The 22,010-nt window shown below is 37.5% G+C and overlaps 1 protein-coding gene across 1 annotated transcript; it reads left to right on the top strand.

Moving 5' to 3' along the window:
- Positions 1-507: 507 nt before the first annotated feature.
- Positions 508-21,430, top strand: LOC145986957 (RNA-binding protein 47-like). Its single transcript, XM_083121421.1, has 4 exons — positions 508-1,185; positions 4,407-4,581; positions 17,496-17,628; positions 21,415-21,430. Exons 1-4 carry the CDS (start codon positions 508-510, stop codon positions 21,428-21,430), a joined length of 1,002 nt encoding a protein of 333 aa, XP_082977547.1.
- The last annotated feature ends 580 nt before the right edge of the window (positions 21,431-22,010 follow it).

The raw sequence follows: 22,010 nt of genomic DNA, 5'->3' as shown, positions 1-22,010 counted from the left end.
TAACAGATCATAATGGAATTAGCTTTTTGAAACAATTAAGGCCAAAATTATTTGTATTTGTTTATATTCAATATATTTAATAGGAAAATAATGAAAAAATTGAAATTTCATGGTAGTTCAACAGTGCAGCAACAATATCAGTAACTGCCCCCTGGTCAGACCTCAGTTTGCTATCTCTTCCTGCATTTGACTTTTTTGATCATCTTTATTTTTTTTAAGATTATTGGGTCAAAGGGGGGTTATGACCCCCTCCTTGGGCATGCCATTGTACCTAAGAGCCTAATAAACACCATTGAATGATTTACAATAATAATGTACTTTCATCAAAAGTGATTCTGATATTTACAAATTATTTACATACATTATTCTATAAATTATTTCTTGAAGTGATTTAAATCACTGATTTTTTTATATAATCACATGATTTAAATCAAACATCCTTACTTACAAAGGTTGTATTTATCATTCTATATGATTAATTCTTTGATTGCTTGTGTATTTGCAGCAATGACTCACTCTGCAGAATTTATGGAGGGCATACAGCGACAAAATAAAATCCTGCAACTCCTGAATCGAACAAACTATGACCTCGTGCAGATAAATGGCCAGCGCAGATACGGCGGCCCTCCTCCTAAATGGAAAGGACCACGCCCACCAAAGGGTAGCGAGGTGTTCGTGGGCAAAATCCCCAGGGACTGCATGGAGGATGAATTGGTTCCTGTTTTCGAGAAGATTGGAATCATTTATGAGATGAGGCTCATGATGGACTTCAGTGGGTCAAATAGGGGCTATGCATTTGTAATGTTCACGAATCAGAAAGATGCTGCAAAAGCGGTCGAGGAGCTCAACAACTATGAGATCAGGGAAGGGAAACCGCTGGGCGTTGTCCGCAGTGTGGACAATTGCCGGCTGTTTGTTGGCGGACTCCCTCGAAATAAGACCAGGGAAGAAGTGGAAGAGGAAATGAGAAGGATTACAGATGGGGTGAGGACTGTAATATTATACAACAGCATTCATGACAAGACCAAGAACAGAGGCTTTGCATTTGTGGAGTACATTAATCACAGAACGGCAACCATGGCTAGGAGGAAGTTGATTCCTGGAGGCATAAAACTGTGGGACCATGATATATCTGTTGACTGGGCAGAACCTGAACCTGAGGTTGATCAGGAAATCATGTCTAAGGTAAGACTCCAGAAGTAAATTATTGCACAGAACTCTTTTAGACTGAAATTTTTGTACAGAAGGGATCCCACTAGCCTAAGTGTTTTGCAATCTTTGTGAGATAAACACATACACGGGCATCACAAGAAATTTTGGCAGAGGGGTGTCAGGCCATTGGTATAAAACTGAATGCTAGAAATAATACATTATAAGTAGTTAATAATATTTGTTAAGTAAGAGAAACAATATAATATTAATATTATTATTATATCCTTGGGGATATTTTTTATTCGATTCACCTGATGGGTGAATATCACACACAACTTTACTTTTTCAACATTTCATACCATTAATATACTGAAATGCATAATTATTCTATCTTGTTATTAACTTTTACACACATTGTTCAGTCATGAAGTCAATTGTTTTTCAGAATAAGTGGTAGAATATGTAAACATGAATTTCTGACGTGAATTCTGGATTTTACACTCAAATCTTGGAGCCAATTGATTGCTTTTCTTATGTAATTCTGTTGGAATATTATGAGGTGGTATCCAAAATTTTCAGCATTGGTGCTATCATCTGGTCAAAAACTCACATTGGGCCTATTGATTTCCACCACCCTTCCACATGTGCACACTGCACCTAACGATTCTGCTATTTTTAAATGCAGCATGGAAGTCTGGTTCTGTGATGGTCTCAAGCACTGCCTGGGTTCCTCCTTAGGATCATCCCAATCATGTCAAACTGGCGGTCTTTAAATTTAATCTTAAGTCCATGGAACAGAAAAATTCACAGGGGGCCAAGTCAGGTGAATAGAGTGAGTGAGGTAGGGTATTCATGAACCTGGTTGTTAAAAAGCCCGTGATAAACTAGGAAGTGTGGAACTATGCATTGTTGTAATGCAAAAGCCAGTTCCTTTGTTGCCAACGTTTAGGAGTGATATCTGTGCACATTTTCACGCAGCTGATGGAAAACATCGCAGTTAGGTGAATCAACTGTTTTGCTGGTTGGAACAAATTCTTTGTGCACAATTCCTTTGTTGTGTCCAAGATCGACTTAAGCAGGGATATAGATGGAAAATTCCCACCCTGAGAGTCGAGCCAGGCTCCTGTGTTGTGGTCACAGGTTCTTTTAGAACACAAATTTGTGTGACAAATTTCACAAAAATCAAAAAAATATAATGGATAGTAGAAGAAAATTGATGATAAATAGTGTAGAAAAATACTACCTTCATGCACAATACATAATATTTTCAGAACTTGCTTTACAAGTAGAGGAGATGCAATGCAACCATTCATGAAGTTTCTTTGTAAAGTTATCCATGAGTTTATTGGGAGTGACTTCAATGTGTTGGTGAATGTGGTCGATCCTGATCTATTGTTTCCATAGGTGGCAGCTTCACACTCGACTTTTCCTCACGATGTACGAAAACGAGATCACACATACTCCGTGATTCTACCCTTTCGTGTTTACAGAAACTATATAACCACAAATTGCTCACAGACTATCAAACCCCTGTTTCACAGCTGAGAGTCAACAGTTGTCCAGAATGGGGTAAAAAGCGGAAGAGGTTTTTTGGAAAATGCATGGACACTTACTGAGGAATGATGGGAGGTCTGTACGTTACAAAGGCTTATTACTTTGCTTCAGTTGAAGCAATAAAACCCCAACCCCTATGTCTCTCTTAAAAATTATTCGGTTCTGTTAAAGAAGTACACTTACTGTATCTGAAGTTTACGGGAAATGATTTAATCACATATTTTTGCATACAAGGAATTAAAAATGCAAGCAAATAATTATCTTAATTAATTACTTAAGTTTTGAAATTTAATTAATAAAATTTGTGTTATCTTTAGTATTTAATCTTTTAACTAAAAAGATTTTACACTTTTTAACACATCTGTACCCATAAAGCAGAAACCTGTTGCCTTCAAGTTCACTAGGACTTTTTGTTCAGAATTTCCCCCTTTTCACACACCTTATGATGCCCCCATTTTCCTTCTAGTGGTAAAGAGTGTTAGGAGTCTATGATCTGCTTGCCAACAGAGGGAAGAGCAAAGGATCTGGGGTCAAGAGTGGACTCTCTCCCTGGAGGAGGTTGCTCTGGCCTCTGAATGCACACTTGAGAATCAGTGTTTCCTTTCCCTGTGACAAGGGATTTAAAGAGAGCCAGGGCCGTCTCACCCATCTGTAGAGTCCCCAGGCTGCAGAAAAGTTCTCGTGCTTTAACGAGTAAACGGTTGGAATTTTTTGCAAGCTGGAAGTAAAGAAGTGCATGAATCGGAAACTGGCTTTAAAGAATATCATGAAGAAAGAAACTAACCAACTAACTAACTCTCTAGCCTTTTTAAACCAGAATGTTCATAGCTGCAGCAAAACAAGTGGTTAGCACATCACTCTACAATGCCAGGGATCCTGGGTTCGAATCCCGGCCTGGGCATGGATGTTTGTGAGTGTCCATTCATCATATCATCCATCATCCCCATCTTCGCAAATTAGCACAAAAAGCGAAGTAAAATGAAGCAAATCATTCATTCAACATAACCTTCGTCTGTCTCTATCCTGGGCAAGATGTATCCACTCTTTTCCATCCCTACTGATTTCCTTTAGGTCCATCTCAATGTTATCCCTCCACCTTTCTCTTGGCCTTCCTACAGGTCTCTTACCATCAGGTTTACCAACAAGAATCCTGTAAACTCTTCTTTCACCTTCCATTCGTGCCACTTGGCCTTCCCATCTAAGTCGCCTTGATTTAACTATTCTAATAATACGTATCTGGACAATGAAGAAAGAAAAATAAATATTTTTAAAAAAATCATAACTGTGTCATCTCCAATTAACTAGATGACCCAGAGTACATGCCTCTAACACAGGAAGGTGTTTAACTAAGAACATTCACCATGGAAACCTGATGCTACATAGGTGAGAATTTTGATTTACCTTGCAAAAGGGGGTTCAGCTCTTCCTCACCCTCCACAAAATTCTATTTTTCTCACGCTTCTATAAACATTGTTCACTACAATAAATAATAATATCAGATAAAGCCCATTTTTGCCATGACTGAAAGAATATGTAAAAAATTGAAAATTTCAGCATTCCTTAAATTTTGGGGACCAATTAACCCTGATGAAAAATTCATTCACCTCATATTGATGTCATGGAACTACTCCCCCCAGAGAAGGGCACATTAATTACCTCTTGCTTGTTTGGTGTTCTTAACAGTTCTATTTTTTTCCCAGGTTACGATTTTGTACGTAAGGAACCTAATGCTGTCAACATCAGAACAAGCTATCAGAGATGCATTCGAGAGAGAAAGTGACTACAATGTGACCCGTGTGAAGAAACTTAGAGATTTTGCCTTTGTACACTTTACAACTCGTGAGAAGGCACAAGTTGCTCTGGACAGATTGAACAGTAAGAAACGTTTGTTACTTAAAATTCAAGAAAGTTAATGAATAAGGTGTTTCAATATTATATATTAACTAGTTATCAATTGACTGAGAATTATTGGAATTATGGAATAATGTAGGACTGAATACTTCCAGGAAATAATCATGAATCCCTTGAAATTTCATTACAGATTAACAGTACTTTTTGTCATGTAAGGCTCACACTTTTTTATGTAATAATATTTTTTCCTTTCCATGTAGCAAACTAAAAATGAAAAATGTAAGTAAATTATAATGTTAAGAAAAATATACATGAAATTCATGTTACATTTTCTACATATTTTCATGTGTATTACGTATTTTTCATTTATTCTTCTTTATATGGCACCACAACTCTCTGCGAGTTTTGGCCAGCTCAACAATATTATGCCACTGCTTTGTTTTTGTTTGTTTGTTTCTTTTGTTTGTTGTCTCCAATTTCTAACTTTCATTCTCCTCAAATCTTCTTCTACGTCAGCTTCCCATTTCTTTTTTGGTCTTCCTCTTAATCTAGATGCAAATGGTTTCAATTTTGTTATTCTTTGAACCATTTGAGCTTCCATCCTTTCAATATGGCTTATCCAAGCTATCCTTCGAGATTTTACTTCTCTTACTGTATTCCTTTGTTTTATCAATATATCCAGTTCACTATTTGTTTTTCAAATACACATTTCCTCATTCACCTTATTTGGTCCAAATATCTTCCTCAAAACTTTTCTTTCAAAGATTAGGAGCTGTTCTTTCATTTTTTCTTTAGTGTCCATGTCTCGCATGCATAGATAACACATGGTTTTATTATAATAAACAAAATTTTAACTTAGATGTTCTAGTTATTAAGTTGGTGGTTAACAGATTTTTATGTGCATAAAAATCTTCGGTTGCCTGCTGCTATCCTTTCTTTAATCTCATCTTCCATTGTATTGTTAATGTTTACTACGGAACCTAGATACTTAAAACCATTGACATTTTCAATTATATTTTCTTCAATTGTAACTGACCTTTCGACTGCAGGATTTCTTGAGCATTTCATGTATTTTGTTATAGCTGTATTTATTATTAGGCCATCTTTTCTCGAGTCTTCTTCTAATCTTTTGAAGGTATCTTCCATCATTTGCCATGTTCTGGACAACATTAATATATCATCTGGGTACGCACAAACTTATTTTAATCTTGTTGCTATTGTGCCTCTCGCGTCTTGCTTTTTGATAATTCTATCAATCGTTATTGAAAAAAGCATAACTGATAGGGGATCTCCTTGTTTTACCGTAGTATTAACTCCAAAGCTTCCTGTAGTTTCATTCAGGGTGGCGACAGACCTGGAAAACCTGGAAAACCGGGAAAAGTCAGGGAATTTGAGGTGTCAAAAAAAGTCAGGGAATTGTCAGGGAATATCGTCTTCATTGACTTCGAACACTCTTTTGGCGAAAATTGTTGTAACTCGGGAACTATGGGAGCAATCTACTTCGGATAACTTTTGTTTTGCAGCTAAAACATCAGTGCATGCAACCGTGTACAATTTAGAAAACCGGACCAAGGAAGGGGGCTTGGGGGCACTTCCCCCGAATTTCAATGGAAAAAACATAAATATCTGGAGTTTGCCCCTCTTCTCCTGCTATTTTGGGGAGAAGGCGCAAACTTTAGTATTCTTTTCAAAGAATGGACATTTCTCAAGAGAATGAAACATGTTTCATGTTCTTGGGTGCCATACAAGTTGAATAATAAGCCAAAATGTTATTTTTTTTAACGAAAAATAGGTATAGGATTTTTGGAGGAAAATTGTTATAACTCGGGCACTATGGGAGCAATCTACTTCGGATAAGTTTTCTTTTTCAGCTAAAACATTGTAGCATGCAACCGTGTACAATTCAGAACGCCGAACCGAGGAAGGGGGTCTGGGGGCGCCACCCCCGAATTTCAATGGAAAAAAAAAACATCTGGAGTTTGCCCCCTCTTCTCCCGCTATTTGGGAAGAAGGCGCAAACTTTAGTATTCTTTTTAAGGAATGGACATTTCTCAAGAGAATGAAACATGTTTCATGTTCTTGGGTGTCATACAAGTTGAATAATAAGCCAAAATATCATTTCTTTGTTTTACAAAAAATAGGTAATTAGCATTTTTGGAGGATAATTGTTATAACTTGGGCACTATGGGAGCAATCTACTTCGGATAAGTTTTGTTTTGCAGTTAAAACATCATAGCATGCAACCGTGTACAATTAGGATCGCCGAACCGAGGAAGGGGGGAGGCGGGGGTTTGGGGGCGTGACAACCGAATTTCAATGAAAAAAAAAACAAATCTGGTGTTTGCCCTCCTCTTCTCTCGCTATTTTCGGGAGAAGGTGCAAACCTTGGTATTCTCCGCAAAGAATGGACGATTCCAAAGAGATTGAAACTTGTTTCATGTTCCTGGGTGCTATACAAGTTGAATAATGAGCCAAAATGTGAAACTATTCGGAAATGTGTCATGGACATGTTCCGGAGAGGGGGGAGGTTGATCATCAATATGAATTTACCCATGCTTGCTCCAGACCTGTGTCAGAGTTTCAACCCAAACAGAAGAGTGTGAGGGTCCAAAATGCACATTCATTTCATAATCTGCACCATGATACCATATGGTTTCATCGGGTCAGAACGACCTTACTCTGATGATACCATATAATATCATCGAGGAAGTAAAGGTTAAGCCTGTGAATATTACGTGGAAAATGCATTGAATTATCATTTTTTCTTGTCCGTATGGGAGTAGTAAGGAGACAGAACTGTCAACAGATGGAGGGGATGGGAGCGGGTGGCGCCGTCCGATAATTGTCGGACGTCGTCCTAAGGCATTTTGTTGGGCAAACTGAAGGAACATGGAAACAAATAGGTTCCATTGATACATACGATTTTTGTCGAATATCGCCACCCGACAAAGTATCTCACTACAACATGTGACAGAAATTGCATGCATGGGACTCTTATGATTTTTGTTCGATGTCTTCGGACTGCAACATCCAACAAAAATCGTATGCATAAACAAGAAGAGCTTTAGACTGCAAATATGCTGCTGGAATTTTATTACTCTTCTGGCTCACTCCACCCCATTTAATGTAGCAGTGCTTACAAAGGTTTTCTTTCATTATCCTGACGTATTACTGGTTTCGCACAAGTTAACATACGTTTACAATCACATTGCACTATTCTTAGATATCAAGAAGAATCCAACAAAACTGGATATATATTGAATACTATCACGAAAAAGTGTAACATAAATCTGCATTGGTGAACGTTATAAAAATTGGCAAGTGCATGCTCCCAACCTCAAATTTACTGCAACACTAGTATTGCAATGAAATTAACACCATTCTCTGTCCTGTCTGTTTAAACTCGTGAGAGATGGTCTTTAATCTCTCACTGAGTAAGGTTAATGTCCAATATTATAAAATAAAATACTAATAATAAATACGTAAATATTTTAATATATTTACTCGAATCATTCAATCATAAAAGCAAATCACTTTCTTCAAGAATTGACTTTTTCTGCCAGCCCTGCTAAATTTTCACTTTCCATCTACTGATTTATACTAGGGGTGGCCAGAAAGTAATTTCCGATTGATTTTCCGCAAATGCCAAAACCGTGAAAAATGGTAATTGCTGCGAAGTTATGTTTATGAATGTGCAGTGATGTCTGGACACATTTTTCGACCTTTATAAATATTGAAATAATGCGAATTTGGCATAAAATGTGAATTGTTGGAGTTTTTAGCAATTTTTTTAAAAGAAATTATCTAAAACAACGAAAATTTCCATGAAATCCAACATTCTTGTTTTTTCTAGACCATGTTTGTGTACATAGAACATGCAAGTTTTCCAACATTTTACTTAAGAGTAAACTATAGAGTTATACGTACATGGAATAATTTCGACAGCCACATTAAATCATGTATTTCCAACGATTTTTTCAACTTCTTTTTTTTTTTTGATTTCGTTTATTTTACTTCGCGTTTTGTGCCTCTTGGCTAATTTGCGAAGATGGGGTTGAGTGATGAAATGATGAAATTGATGAATGGACATTCACAAACAACCAAGCCCGACCGGGATTCGAACCCGGGACCCTTGGCGTCGCAGCGCGATGTGCTAATCACTCGGCCACAGGGTCGGGCTTTTTCAACTTCTATCAAAACCATTTGCATCACAGAGAAAAGTGGCAGTGTTCTAACAGGAGATCGAGTGCGTATCTACTGTCACACGGGATCCACATCCTCGTATTTGTCGCACGAGATATGTTTTGAATTACCAAGCTAAGTGCGCTCCATAGGCATTTGTCAAGCGAGTAATAATGGAGCTCAGTCGTTAGGGCGTCTGACTGCTATGCAAGAGACCCGGGGTCGATCCCCTGCAGGGGAGAACCAGGATGTTTTCTGCCTATTCAAACTGCTCCGGCACCCACCCAGCATCATATGAAGTTGGTACTTTGAGGGATAAAGGTAGCCAGGAGCATGGTGCTTATCACATCACCCCACCTTTAGCCGTGATCAAGAAAGTGTGGGGCCCTAACTCCACACCCTTATATACCTTCATGAAAAAGTGCAGGGGAGCACTTTACTTTTACTTCCTCAAAAATCTGTTCCAACATATCAAACTGTCACGAAAATACGTAGACCATGTGATCTACAATTTAATATAATTGTTTAAAAGCACAATGGAGTATTAAGTTTCGGTATATTTGTCAGATAAATGTTCTAAAACAAAAAAGCAAATTTTGGGAAACTTAATACTGACAAGTCAAAAAAAGATAATGCCCATTTTTTTGTGTCATAATATATCGGTATCTGTCACGTGAGATTGATTGATTTTAATTTTTTGGGTGCGTCGCCACTTATGGTCATTATGCACCCTACAGTATATACAAGGGAAATTCCATTATCTAAAATCCTTACCTTAAAAATTAAAAAAAGGGGGGTATGGAAAATAATTTTCCCAAAAGAACTTTCAAGATATCAAACTCTCACGAAGAGGCGTAAGCCATGTGACTTACAATTTGAAACAGTAGTTTAAAAACACCATGAAGGAATAATTTCAGATATTTGCCAGAAAATGCGCTAAAATGAAAATGTGAATTTTGAGAAAAATAACACCGTATAGTAAAAAATGAAAAATAAGAAAATACACCAATTTGAAAAAAAATAACAAAATATCAAGGTCCCTACCGATTAGGCATAAATAAAATATGAATATCCGTTGTAATTTATTGCATTAGTAACAGTGAGTCTTAACCTAATTTTCGGCATAATCACCACCGTTATTCTGGCATTTGTAGTAGCATGGCACTAAATTTTGTATGTCCATGGTATATGTGTCGGACAGCAAAGACTGGAACTATTTCTACCGCAGTGTAGCTGCCAAATCCTTTCCCTGCCAGAAACCTCTTCAGTTAAACAAAGAGATGAAAATCGGTACATTCAAGGCCAGGGCTGTACAGGGAGTATTCCAAGTTCTCTCACCTGAAGTGATGCAAAGGGCCCGTGTGTACTCAGCTGTATGGGGTTGTGCACATTCGATTGGCCTTCCGTGAATTGTCTGCACCATCGTCTGACCATACACGACGTCCAGTCTGCACACCTCACACAATTGCTGGTGGCTCTGTGCCAAATTCTGAGTGTGCATTGTAGGCTAGGCTCGGTGGGAGACTGTATGACAGCTGCAATCTTTAACCTAGAACTGTCCTAAAACGACTGCATTGCAACTGTACCAGATTACAGCTACATGCCACTTCTTCCTGCCTGCATGGGTGTGTGTCTATCTCTGACCACCAGTGCTGCGTATAGGCACCATTGGAACTTTTTTCAGGATGCCCCTCGTATATGAACTTTCAGAAGCTTTTATTATTAGTGTTCCTGTTTTAATGTATGGTTAGCTAAATCAGGTACCTATACAATTCAATTCTATAAATTCCTTGCATTAAATTTCTAATACCTACATACCCTTTTCGACAGCATTAATGGTACAACTGCATGTTGTCAGTTTCACAGTACTTCACTTGGATATACTGTACTGAATCAGAAATCCCATTGATAATGTAGGGAAATATGACACTTTATTTTGTTCGATTCAATTGTTTCACTTATATGCAAGAGTTAAGTTGTTTGCTTTACAGAGAAGAGAGAAGTAGCTTTATGCATTCATGGTTCTTGCAAGCAGAGGGTTCCAAACCTCAGTGGAAATATCAACATATAATACCGAGAATGTATAAGGAGACTGATAAATTACAAATTGTATTTCTTAATCAATCACTCTTCACTCTAATTTCATTTAGTCGTAACTTTAAAAATAATCAAGTATTTTATTTTAAACTTACTGCGTATGACAAAATTCCATAATCCTTCCCTAGCTTGTGAATTGTAATAATTTTCCAAATTCACTATTTTGCAGTTTGAATTCAAATCATAGAGAATAGAGAAATTGAATCAATTTCATAGAAAATAATATTGGTACTTAACAAATCCATACCTGGATCTGTATGAGTTTATTATTTTCATTTGCAAAAACATCGATTTAGTTTAGTTTGTAATTGTCAGGGAAAAATGTAAATTTTGTCCTGGAAAACCTGGAAATGTCAGGGAATTTCATTTCTGCTTGTTTGTAGCCACCCTGTTCATTGTTTATTCTAACTTTAGTAGTTGTATTTGTTAAGGTCATTTTAATTAGTTGGATTAGTTTATTTGGTACTCTATATTCGTTTAGGGACTCAAGAATAACTGTCCTTTTTACACTATCAAAAGCCTGTTTGTAATCTATTAATATATTATGTATTGTGATATTGTGCTCATAACATTTTTCATATATTTGTCTGATTATATGGATATTATCTATTGTGGAACCCATTTGATATTCTCCAAATTGTTTTCCCACTATTTCTGTAAGGCGGTTGTACAGTAGGAGAGAAAATATTTTATATGATATATTTAATAAAGTGATTCCTCTGTAATTATCACAAATATTTTGGTCCCCCTTTTTATGGATAGGGCAAATTATTCCTTCTGACCATATTTGTAGCATTTCTTGTTTTTCCCATACTTATAAAATTAACTTATAGATTCTAAGTTTCAATTCCATTCCTCCAAATATAATTAATTCAGGTATAATATTATCTCACCCTGGTGTTTTGTTTCCCTTCACATTTTTAATTATTTGGTCTATTTGTTGATAAGTAGGTGGGCTTAAATTCTCTTCTGTCTCTGTTTCTCTTTCTGGTGGTACTTCGGTTGATATATCTGGATTGCTGCAGTTTAAAAGTTATTGAAAATAATCTTTCCATCTTCTTAAAATCTCTTCCTTTTCTGATAAACTATTTCTGTCTTTGTCTTTACAAACTATGGATTGGGCTGGGAATCCTCTGCTGTAATTTTGTACATCTTTATAGAATTTTCTTGCACCCTTCTTGCTTTCTCTATTTCACTAATTTTCATTTGTAGCCAACTTCTCTTCTTTTTTCTGCATAGTATTTTTGTTTCTCTTCTTTTCCGTTCATAACGTTCTCGATTTCCTCTTGTATTTCTATTCAGACACTTTTTCCTAGCATCGTTCTTTGCTTTAATAGAGTTTTGACACTCCTCATCCCACCATTCATTTCTACCTCTCGTTTTTGAGATTCTGTTCCAAATACTTCAGAGGCAGCTGTTTTATTGTTTTCCCAATTCTTTTCCATGTCGTTATATTCTGCTTTTTCGCTTAGTTTTGTATTAACTATTGTTTTATATTCTTTTCTCTTAAAACTGTTATTTATGTTAGATTGTTTCCATCTTCTATCATTTTTGTTTTTGTTTTGTTGACTTATTAACATTTGCTGAACTATTGTTTTAACTAGAAAGTGGTCAGTTTAAGCATCTGGTCCTCTCAATGATCTTACATCTTATATTACTTGCTTCTTATTTTGATTTATAAGCAGCGGTTGAAGTGGAAAATGTTAGCTGGGGGATGTTTGGTTGAGCCTTGGGATTAGCTGGGGGGATGCTTCTAACATGGCGATAATGAGACAGCTGGGGGAATGCTTTCCAAAATTTTACTAGCCGGGGGATACCATCCCCCACATCCACACCCCACTTCGAGCACTGTTTATAAGTGCATAGTCTATTTGATTTATTGTTTTGTCTTAAGGGAAGTCCAAGTTCCTTTGTGAATTAATTTATGTTGGAAATTGTACTCGATATAACCATATTATTTGTTATAGCAAAGTTTGCTAGTAAATCACCATTCTCATTTGTTTTGTCATGTAACGAATGGTTTCCTGCAATTTGCTTGTATCTATCTTCCTTTCCTATTTGTGCATTAAAGTCTCCTATGACTATGGCTATATTGTGCTTTGGTATGCGATCAATCATCTGTTGTAATTCTTCTTAATATTGCTCTTTCATTGCATCATATTTCTTCTCTGTAAGAGCATGGGTACATACTAAAGTGATGTTACGATATTTTTCTTTTAATCAGAGTTTACATAATCTATCGTTAAACGGTTCAAAACCTAAAACTGCTTTTTAATTTTATTCATTACTAGGAAGCCAGTAATGCCCGGTTCTATCATTTGAGCAACTGTAGTAAACTGTATGTGTTCTTTTTTATTTTACCAAAACCTTGCCAGCATATTTCTTGTAATGCTGTAATCTTTATTTCTGTCTTTTTTATTTCTTCAGTTATCATCTGCATCTTTCCTGCTTGAAGCATTGTTTTAACATTCCATGAACTTTTCTGTAGCACATCCTCTCTTGTCCTTTTAACATGCCTTGGTCCTCGTAAAGTAGCAGTCAACACATTATTCCTTTGAGCTTTTTGAGCAGTTTTATTTTATTTTTTCCAGAGACAGGTTGCTGGCCTAGGTCAAACCCCTAATTCCTTGGAGGACCAGGGATTTTCTGATAGGGGTTTACTCCTCGTAGAAGGATTAGCTTCTCTATGCCTAAAGAGTTCCTTCTACCCTTTGGTTTTCTGTTGGGTGACCTTTCCCTAGCTTTTGGGAATCCTTCCCCTCCCTGCAAGGCAGCAGTGGCAGTGCTTATCCTGCCAGGGATCATCCTTCCCAGACCCTGATAGCACTACCATATTATTTTCCATTTAGAGTATACCGCGTGAGGCACCTAAAAGTACCACCTGAAATAGCAAAGAAACCAGAAACAGTAGCGATGTAAGGTTTGCGGGAAACAATAATATCAAATGGGGCTCGTAAATCGGAGGTATGGGGGTGGGTAGAAAAATATCGACAAATGGGGCATCTGGAGAAAAGTCATTTTTTTTAAATGGAACGATATACAATAACATGCATAATATAAAAGAGCACACGCAGAGAAACACAACGCCGTTGGTCTCATGCATCTACTGCACATAGGAACGAAGATATGGCCATGTGAAAATATGTAAAGAAACCAGGCGCGGCTCGTGCATTATTTACCCGGGGGTTCACTGAAGTCATGTGACATATATTCAGTTTCCGCAAAATAAACTTCCTTCGCCTAACAAAAGGATGGGGGAGCGGGCTTAAAAGATTTGTCCAGAATTTTTTTTATATGGGAGTATAAGGTTTTGTATTAGGGGTGTGCAAATAAATTTAGGGCTGAAACTACAATAAATTGTGCCTTTATGAAAAAAGTTGAGTTTTGTTGGAATGGACGTCCTCAAGTAGGGGCAAGTAATATATTTTTTCCTCAGGAGGAGCAAAAAACACTCCTTCAGTCTGAAGTTACTGCAATGCTTTTATAATAATTACCAAAAATTACTGTGACTGAAATTAAATTATATGCGTGTAATATATAATTTTTGGTTTACATTCAATTTCCATGGGGGGCTGCCCCCTTTACCCTTCCGGACGTCCATGCCGACTAATCAGAACTGGTCCTACATTTATTAAAGGGAAATGGCAACTAATGGCATGTGCATACTATAATAGAAATCGAACCTGAGACCCTTTCATTGATACAAGATAGCTTTGTTCAAATTTGGGGCTGGTCGACCAGCACACGCTTTTTTTCAGTGGACAAGGAAGTTCGTTTACGTTAATTACGTGCATTTCTATCGGTCATTTCTTACCTGCGCGGACAGCAACGCCTACACTGCATCATGTGACATAACCTAGGTAAAGTCCACCCCTCGCTTCACTCGCAGCATCACTTAATACTTTCCAACAAGTATACAAGCACTTCAAAAACTAACAAACTTGAGACAATTGACACCGAGCGACAGCGAGTCACGTCTTCGTGCCATTCTTTCTCTTTCGCGAACCCGAAGTGTTTCCACCTTTAAGGAAAAACCTCTGAATGCATGCACGAGCTATTTTGGTAATGTATCTCCTTTATTTTAATTCATCGCATCTAATTCCAGCTTTTATTTGTTTCCACTCATCCATCTCTGCCACAATTTTGCATTTATTCCAAGAAGTTCAGTACAAAAATGATACAAAGAGAATATTGAATATGTAATGTGTGCGCTTCAAACTTGAACCGCACACAGCAACACTGGAAGGGAGGAAGCAGCAAGATCGGAGCCTTGTCCCGCACCTTCTGCGAGAGAACGAACTGCGCATGACCGTTGGGTTGAACATAGCTTCTGCAAATCTCATCTTCCATGTATTTTGTCCTATACCCTCCTCGAGCTTCTGCTCCCGCACGAAGCTTTCACAATGGCAAGTGCTGTCCTGTGGGGGTTCAACTGAGGGTCTGTATCAGGGTGGCCGAATCGCGGTTTCTTCTTCTCAGCAAAAGAGTTCACCGTATTACGGGCACAAATACATGACTTATTGTGTAGAATTTTTAGCGAAATAATGTGAAAATGTAAAGACATTGTTTATTGTTCATTCTCGAGGTGATTATCGTATATTACTGGGGGTTCACTGATCCTGTGCGCTATAGGGCCAACCGTGCCTGAAAGAAACTAACAAGTGGCCCACTTGACCGTCAGTACCACAGCATGTAAGATTTCTCAGGTGCCTGACAGAACTGCCTTTACGCAGAGCAAGTTTTGATAGCAGGTCCACGAGATCGTGTTAGTTCATAGCAAGCAGTCGTAGTGGTAAGAGTGAAGATTATGGTGTTCACAAACAAAGAAAAAGCGGACATGATCCTGATTTATGGGGAATGCCGAAAGAATGCCTCAGAAGCCTACCGTGTGTACGCAGAGAGATATCCGAACAGACGACAGCCATCTCGACGTCTGTTTGGTAAGTTATTTATTAAATTAAGAGACACCGGAAGTGTAACACCACGAGCACGTGTGCGGAACAAGCCAACTACAGGTGAGGCAGGTGCAACAAATGTTCTCGCCGCTGTTGCTGTGAATCCGCATGTTAGCTCCCGTGAAATTGCCAGGGATGCTGGGATGAGTCAGCGAAGTGTATTGCGCAATCTGCACACACACAAGTTTCACTCATATCATATCTCCCTCCATCAGGAACTTCACGGGAATGATTTTGTGGACCGTGTTCGGTTTTGCACATGGATGTTACGACACGACACACCCGATTTGTCACGTATCCTCTTCACTGACGAGGCAACTTTTACCAATCATGGAAATGTCAACCTAAGGAACATGCACTATTGGTCAGTGACAAATCCACATTGGCTTTGCCAAGTGGAACGCCAGCGCCCATGGAGTGTGAACGTGTGGTGTGGTATAGTGGGTGAACATCTCATTGGCCCTTTTTTTATACAAGGGACACTGAATGCTGACCGATACATACAGTTTTTACAACATGAACTGCCTGTACTATTGGAGGACATACCACTTCAGACAAGGAGGGAAATGTGGTACCAACATGACGGGTGCCCAGCTCACAGTGCAAGATGCACTACAGCATGTGTGGAAAATACATTTCCAAATCGTTGGATTGGACGTGGAGGGCCTGTCAAATGGCCGGCTCGTTCCCCAGATTTGACACCGTTAGACTTTTTCCTGTGGGGAAAGTTGAAGGACATTGTCTACAGGGATGTGCCAACAACTCCACAGGATATGCAACACCACATTACTGCAGCCTGTAGGGACAATCCCTACGAGATGCTACATTCTATGCAACGATCTTTGCGTGGGCACATCGTTGCCTGTATCGCAGCTGACGGCCACCACTTTGAACACACACTTTGACAGGTTTTCGCTTCTTACGCAGTGGTTCTTCGACATACTGTCATGGTCATTTTCATTATGCTGTAACACTGTCAAATACATGGTGCTGACGATGTCTACTGTATTTTTTCTTCCTTTAACACGTTCTGTCTTCATCTTGTCCAATGGCTTCCGACATCTCATACTTGTACATGCCGTGGTACTGACGGTCAAGTGGGCCACTTGTTAGTTTGTTTACATATTTTCACATGGCCATATCTTCGTTTCTATGTGCAGTAGATGCATGAGACCAACGGCGTTGTGTTTCTCTGCGTGTGCTCTTTTATATTATGCATGTTATTGTATATCGTTCCATTTAAAAAAAAAAATATGACTTTTCTCCAGATGCCCCATTTGTCGATATTTTTCGACCCACCCCATACCTCTGATTTACGAGCCCCATTTGATATTATTGTTTCCTGCAAACCTCACATCACTACTGTTTCTGGTTTCTTCGCTATTTCAGGTGGTACTTTTAGGTGCCTCACGCGGTATATATCCTAACATAAAATATAGTGTTTGAACCATTTCTCTGGTTTTGCTGAGTAGTGTAGATATCATTTGTAAGCAAAACCTTCAAAATTCGGTAATTTCGATGTGATTGTGGCAGATCTGTCACTGTACTTTCACTTAATCGTATTTAAAGCCATGGAAATTACACCACAAGAATAAAGACTTCGCCATAGGTTAATAATTTGTTTCTTAGTCTTAGCAATGAAAGTAATGTTATTATGAGAATTCCATTATGAATATAATTTTAAAAGTTCATATTTTCTTCCAGATACACAACTTGATGGTTCCACTATCGAAGTTTCTTGGGCTAAACCAGCAGACAAGAACATATATCAGAAAAACAGTTTTTCTAGATCCAGTTCTATGGACCTGACCAAGTTAAATGGGCTTGCAGAACACAAGTAAGTTGAATCCAAAAATCACACATGTGAGTGTTTTTTTACAGTTTAAGGAACTGTTCAAGTTTAAGGTAACTTAATTTTGATTCTACAGTTTTAATTATTTATGTTTTCGTTTTGTGACTTACCACCTTTTATTTGTTCTTAACTTCGTAAGCATCAACAGAAGCAAGTAGAGGAACTGTAATGTTTCCTTGCTGAGTACACTGAGTGATTAACTCATTATTTTAGCTTGAAAGATTATGGGTTTAAACCAGGGTGGGTTGATTTAAATCAGGTGATTTTTGTTTTTAAAAAAACATTGATTTAATCACTCTAAATTAATTTATAGAATAATGTACATAAGGATTTTGTAGATATCTAAACACTTTTGGTGAAAATTACTCTCATAATCATTTAATGGTGATTATTAGGTTCTAAGATAGGAAAATAAAGGCAATAAAATATATGTACTGATAGTGTGAAGCTCATGCAAAAGGAAATGTAGACACATGATTTCTCTTGATTTAATATTCAATAACTTTATGGGCAAAAATAGCAAACATTTTGTGTAGAAAAATATTCAAAATGCTAATCATGTTAAACCATAAATAATGACAATATCATTAAATTTAAAATTTAGGTGGCCATGGTGGCTCAGTCGGTAATGCGTCTGACTACCAAGCTAAAGGTCCCGGGTTCGATCCCCGGCCGGTTCAAATCCGGGAACTTTTCTAACGATGGAAGCGACCCCGGCACCCACCCAGCGTCGAATAACATGGGTACCTGGGGGAAACCCTGGGGGGTAAAGGTGGTCAGGGGCGTGATGCTGATTACATCACCCCCACTCACGACCGGATCAAGAAAGTGTGGGGCGTTACCCCCACACCCCCTATATGCCTTCATGGCATGGTGCTATGCACAGGGGAACACTTTACCTTTTTTAAAATAAACATGGCAGCTGATATTTTTCGAAATATTAAAGAAATCTCCAAAATTCAGGTACAAAGACTATAAAAATATTTAAGTTAATATTTTAAGTTACAATTAAAGAGTAGGCTACATCCAGAATGTTTTAGTTTCACTGGAAAAAAGTTACTGAAATAAACTCAACAAATATTTTCATAGTAGTTACAGTATCAGAAACAGAAAAATGTATGTTTACGTATATTTTTTATTTGCTTTAATCAAACTGTTCAATTACCTCCCCGATGGTGCAGTGGTAGTGTCGTTGCGTTGTAATCAAGGGGTCCCAGGCTCAATACCCGGTGGAGGCACATAGTGGTTTGGATCCCACTTTAAACTGTAGGTCCAGTCCCCATTAGCCTTACTGTGCATAAAGTGAACTTAAAACACCAAATCAAATCAAACTGTTCAAATATTTTACAGGGCCATTTACTAGAAAAAGCCTTTCTGTAAAAAAAACATATATCTATGTGCATGGTGCCAAAAACTATGTAAGCAATTTTAAGCATGTTTTTTTTAAAAAAATTAAAAAACCGAATGAAATAAAAGAAATCGATTTGAATAAAAAAAATCAACAAAATTATTTTTTTTAAATAAAAATCATTATTTTTATCTACCCTGGTTTAAACCCCTGCCTGACCATGGGGTTCATTGTGATTACTATTTCTTATATCTAATCAACATTTCTTCCACTGAGAATGTAATTGTCCTATGTTCAATTTTTCATTTTTTCTGGTGAGCCCTTTAAAGTTTGACATGATATATTTATTGAACTTTTGTCACCATTGCACTGAAAGTTTGTATCATTGGAAAGGCTGTGTTGAAACCTATCTAAAAAGAAGTAGTAGTTTTGTTAGCTACTTATGCTGTAGTTAATAATTGAAATTTCAGATAGAACAATTGCACAGAATGCTAGATTTGATTTAAGATTGCCAGTGTTCTGTCTGAGTGTTCTGGGAACGAGATGGAGATGAAACAATTTCATTAGAAATTTGTCATTTGGTACCAAAGTAAAATAAATAATTCATATTTCAGTGATATATCTACACTCCTTCAACACCCCTTAAAATGTTCCGCAAGGCCCAATTTATGGTTATTTTGGCTCTAAATGTATCGTCATTTTGGCTCTAAATTTATCATTACACTCCCCCTAAATTTGAACTTATACACACTCAGATGGAAAATGTTGGAAAAATCCATGCTTAGCATAATGAAGGCTATTCCCTGTTGTACTGATTTGTGGATTTTTGGGGAGGTGTGATCAGCAATTTACCCTCTCCAAATTTTTCAGAACACCTCCCTAGAATTTTTTGTTACAAAGATAACTTATTCTTATTTTGGCAACAAATCTACCCTTATACCCCTTAAACAAATGTCTAGCACATTAATATATATTATTATATCTTATCTGATAATAATTAATATATCTAATTTTCCCGTTTGCCTCATTTTTTTATGTTTCATCTTTTTTCCCATTTCTGTAATTTTGGCTTAAAAAATTCCTATTCCTGAAAAAAAGTCCTCCTGGGATGAACATCAATTCCTCAAACCTCCGTTGGCACCCAGATGCTGCAGTTCCGACAGACAGAAAGTCATCTGCTACTTTTTGGCTATGCAATTTGACTGTGTATATAGAGTTATTGAAGTGAGGAGGGGAGGGGGTTATCCCCAAGCTGATAATTCATTATTGGTCTTTCTCAAGTGTGGTCTTGAACTACATGATTTGTTACAACGCCAGCAATGACAAGATCAGCTTGATACAGAATACACATCTGGCCTGTTTCCGTTGTTTATTGGCTAAAACCTGACAACGATGGAGCTCCCCCACTTGCGGGCAATCTGTGTCAGACTGGTGCATAAGCACTGTTTGCAAGCGATGCCTACCCCTGCATAATGGTGCTAAGTCTCGCACAAGTTTTAACTTCCTTGGAATGTAGCACCCCATGTTTTACATAATGGTAAAACCTAGCATAATCTGCAAATGTACATTCCATGGAGAGAAAATTTGAATTCAAAGAAAGATATTTTAAGGATGTAAGGTGTTGACATAATATTACATATTTTCATTTCTATGTCAATAATGGGCATTTTTAAAAGAAAAAGGGCATGCCGACCGAGAAACAAGCTTTTTACTACAACACTCTGGTCTATCCTGTTCATTTAATATATTTTTTTATCCTTCCCAATTTAGCTCCTGGGGAACAATAAAGGCAGGAAATCGGTACAAGGTTGAGGGCACAAATAAAACAAGCGAACTGCTGTTCATAGTGATTGAATTTTCTCAAACTTTTCAAGTAAAATGTCGAACCCATTCTGTTAGTTGAATGGCTCGAATTTTTATTATGGAAGAAATACCCAATTGTATTTAACTATAGTAAATATTTAATAATTAAATTTTAAAACTCCAAAATACTATGATGCCAGGGGTCCTGAGTTCGAATCCCTGCCTGGGCATGGGTGTCATTTTGAGTGTCCCTTCATCAATTTCATCATATCATCACTCATCCTCATCTGTGCTAATAGGGAAAAGTTCCAGAAAAGTGAAGTAAAAATGAAGCAAATCAGTCGATCAATTAAAACTCCAAAAGTAGATGCATAAATTTAACTTAAAACTACAGTCATCTGAAAATAATTATTGTTATAGATTAATATTGATAATAGATCCTATCACAGTTTAGCAGTATGTAGCATAATTTCAGGATTTAAACAACAACATGGATGTCTGGATGGGGGAGTGGGGGCACGCCCACCTGGAAAATGAATGTCTGCCATAAATGCATATATTTCACACATGTAATTTAATTTTAGTCACAGTAAATTATGTTAATTATTGTAATGTTGCAGGAGCATGATAAGTTAATAGTGATTGAGTGTTTTTTTGGAGGGGCTACACTATTGTGGGGAGAAAGTCCCTGGTTTGCCACCACCTGGGAAAAATACCTTGCTTGCTTCTCCATAGAAAAAATCCTGCAACCATCTGTGAACAACACTTTTTCTAATCATGAGGTTTGCAATGCTGCTGTAAACCTCCCGAGTGTTTACATATTCATCTTTTGGCCAATCTTCCCCACTGAAATAGTTTTCTTTTGAGGTAGGCACTGCCCGTGTCCAGTCAAAAATTTGTAAGGCACAATTCAAAAGGCGTACACACTATCTGCTCCCTGTCCAGCATGCAGAGGCGGATGTTCCCATTTGCTGCCTGTTGCTGAAGTGTTTCAATCTAACAAACAGGATCTCTTAACGCTGGTTGAACCGAGTTGAACTTTCTACCTTTTTATGAATTTTACCACGTAACACCATTTTACTAGAGCTGGCTCACACTGCCTGTCTATGCTACATTTTAAAACTATGCTGTTATCAGTCAGAGAGAGAGAAAGGGGTGGGGGTGGGGAGAGAGGCATGCAACACTTGCACAGAGGCAAACATTATTCTTTTTTTTT

The sequence above is a fragment of the Lepisma saccharinum genome, chromosome 4 (assembly GCF_977018435.1).
Source record: "Lepisma saccharinum chromosome 4, izLepSacc3.1, whole genome shotgun sequence".
In the NCBI taxonomy this organism is placed as follows: Eukaryota; Metazoa; Arthropoda; class Insecta; order Zygentoma; family Lepismatidae; genus Lepisma; species Lepisma saccharinum.
This window is presented reverse-complemented; position numbering and strand designations above follow the sequence as displayed.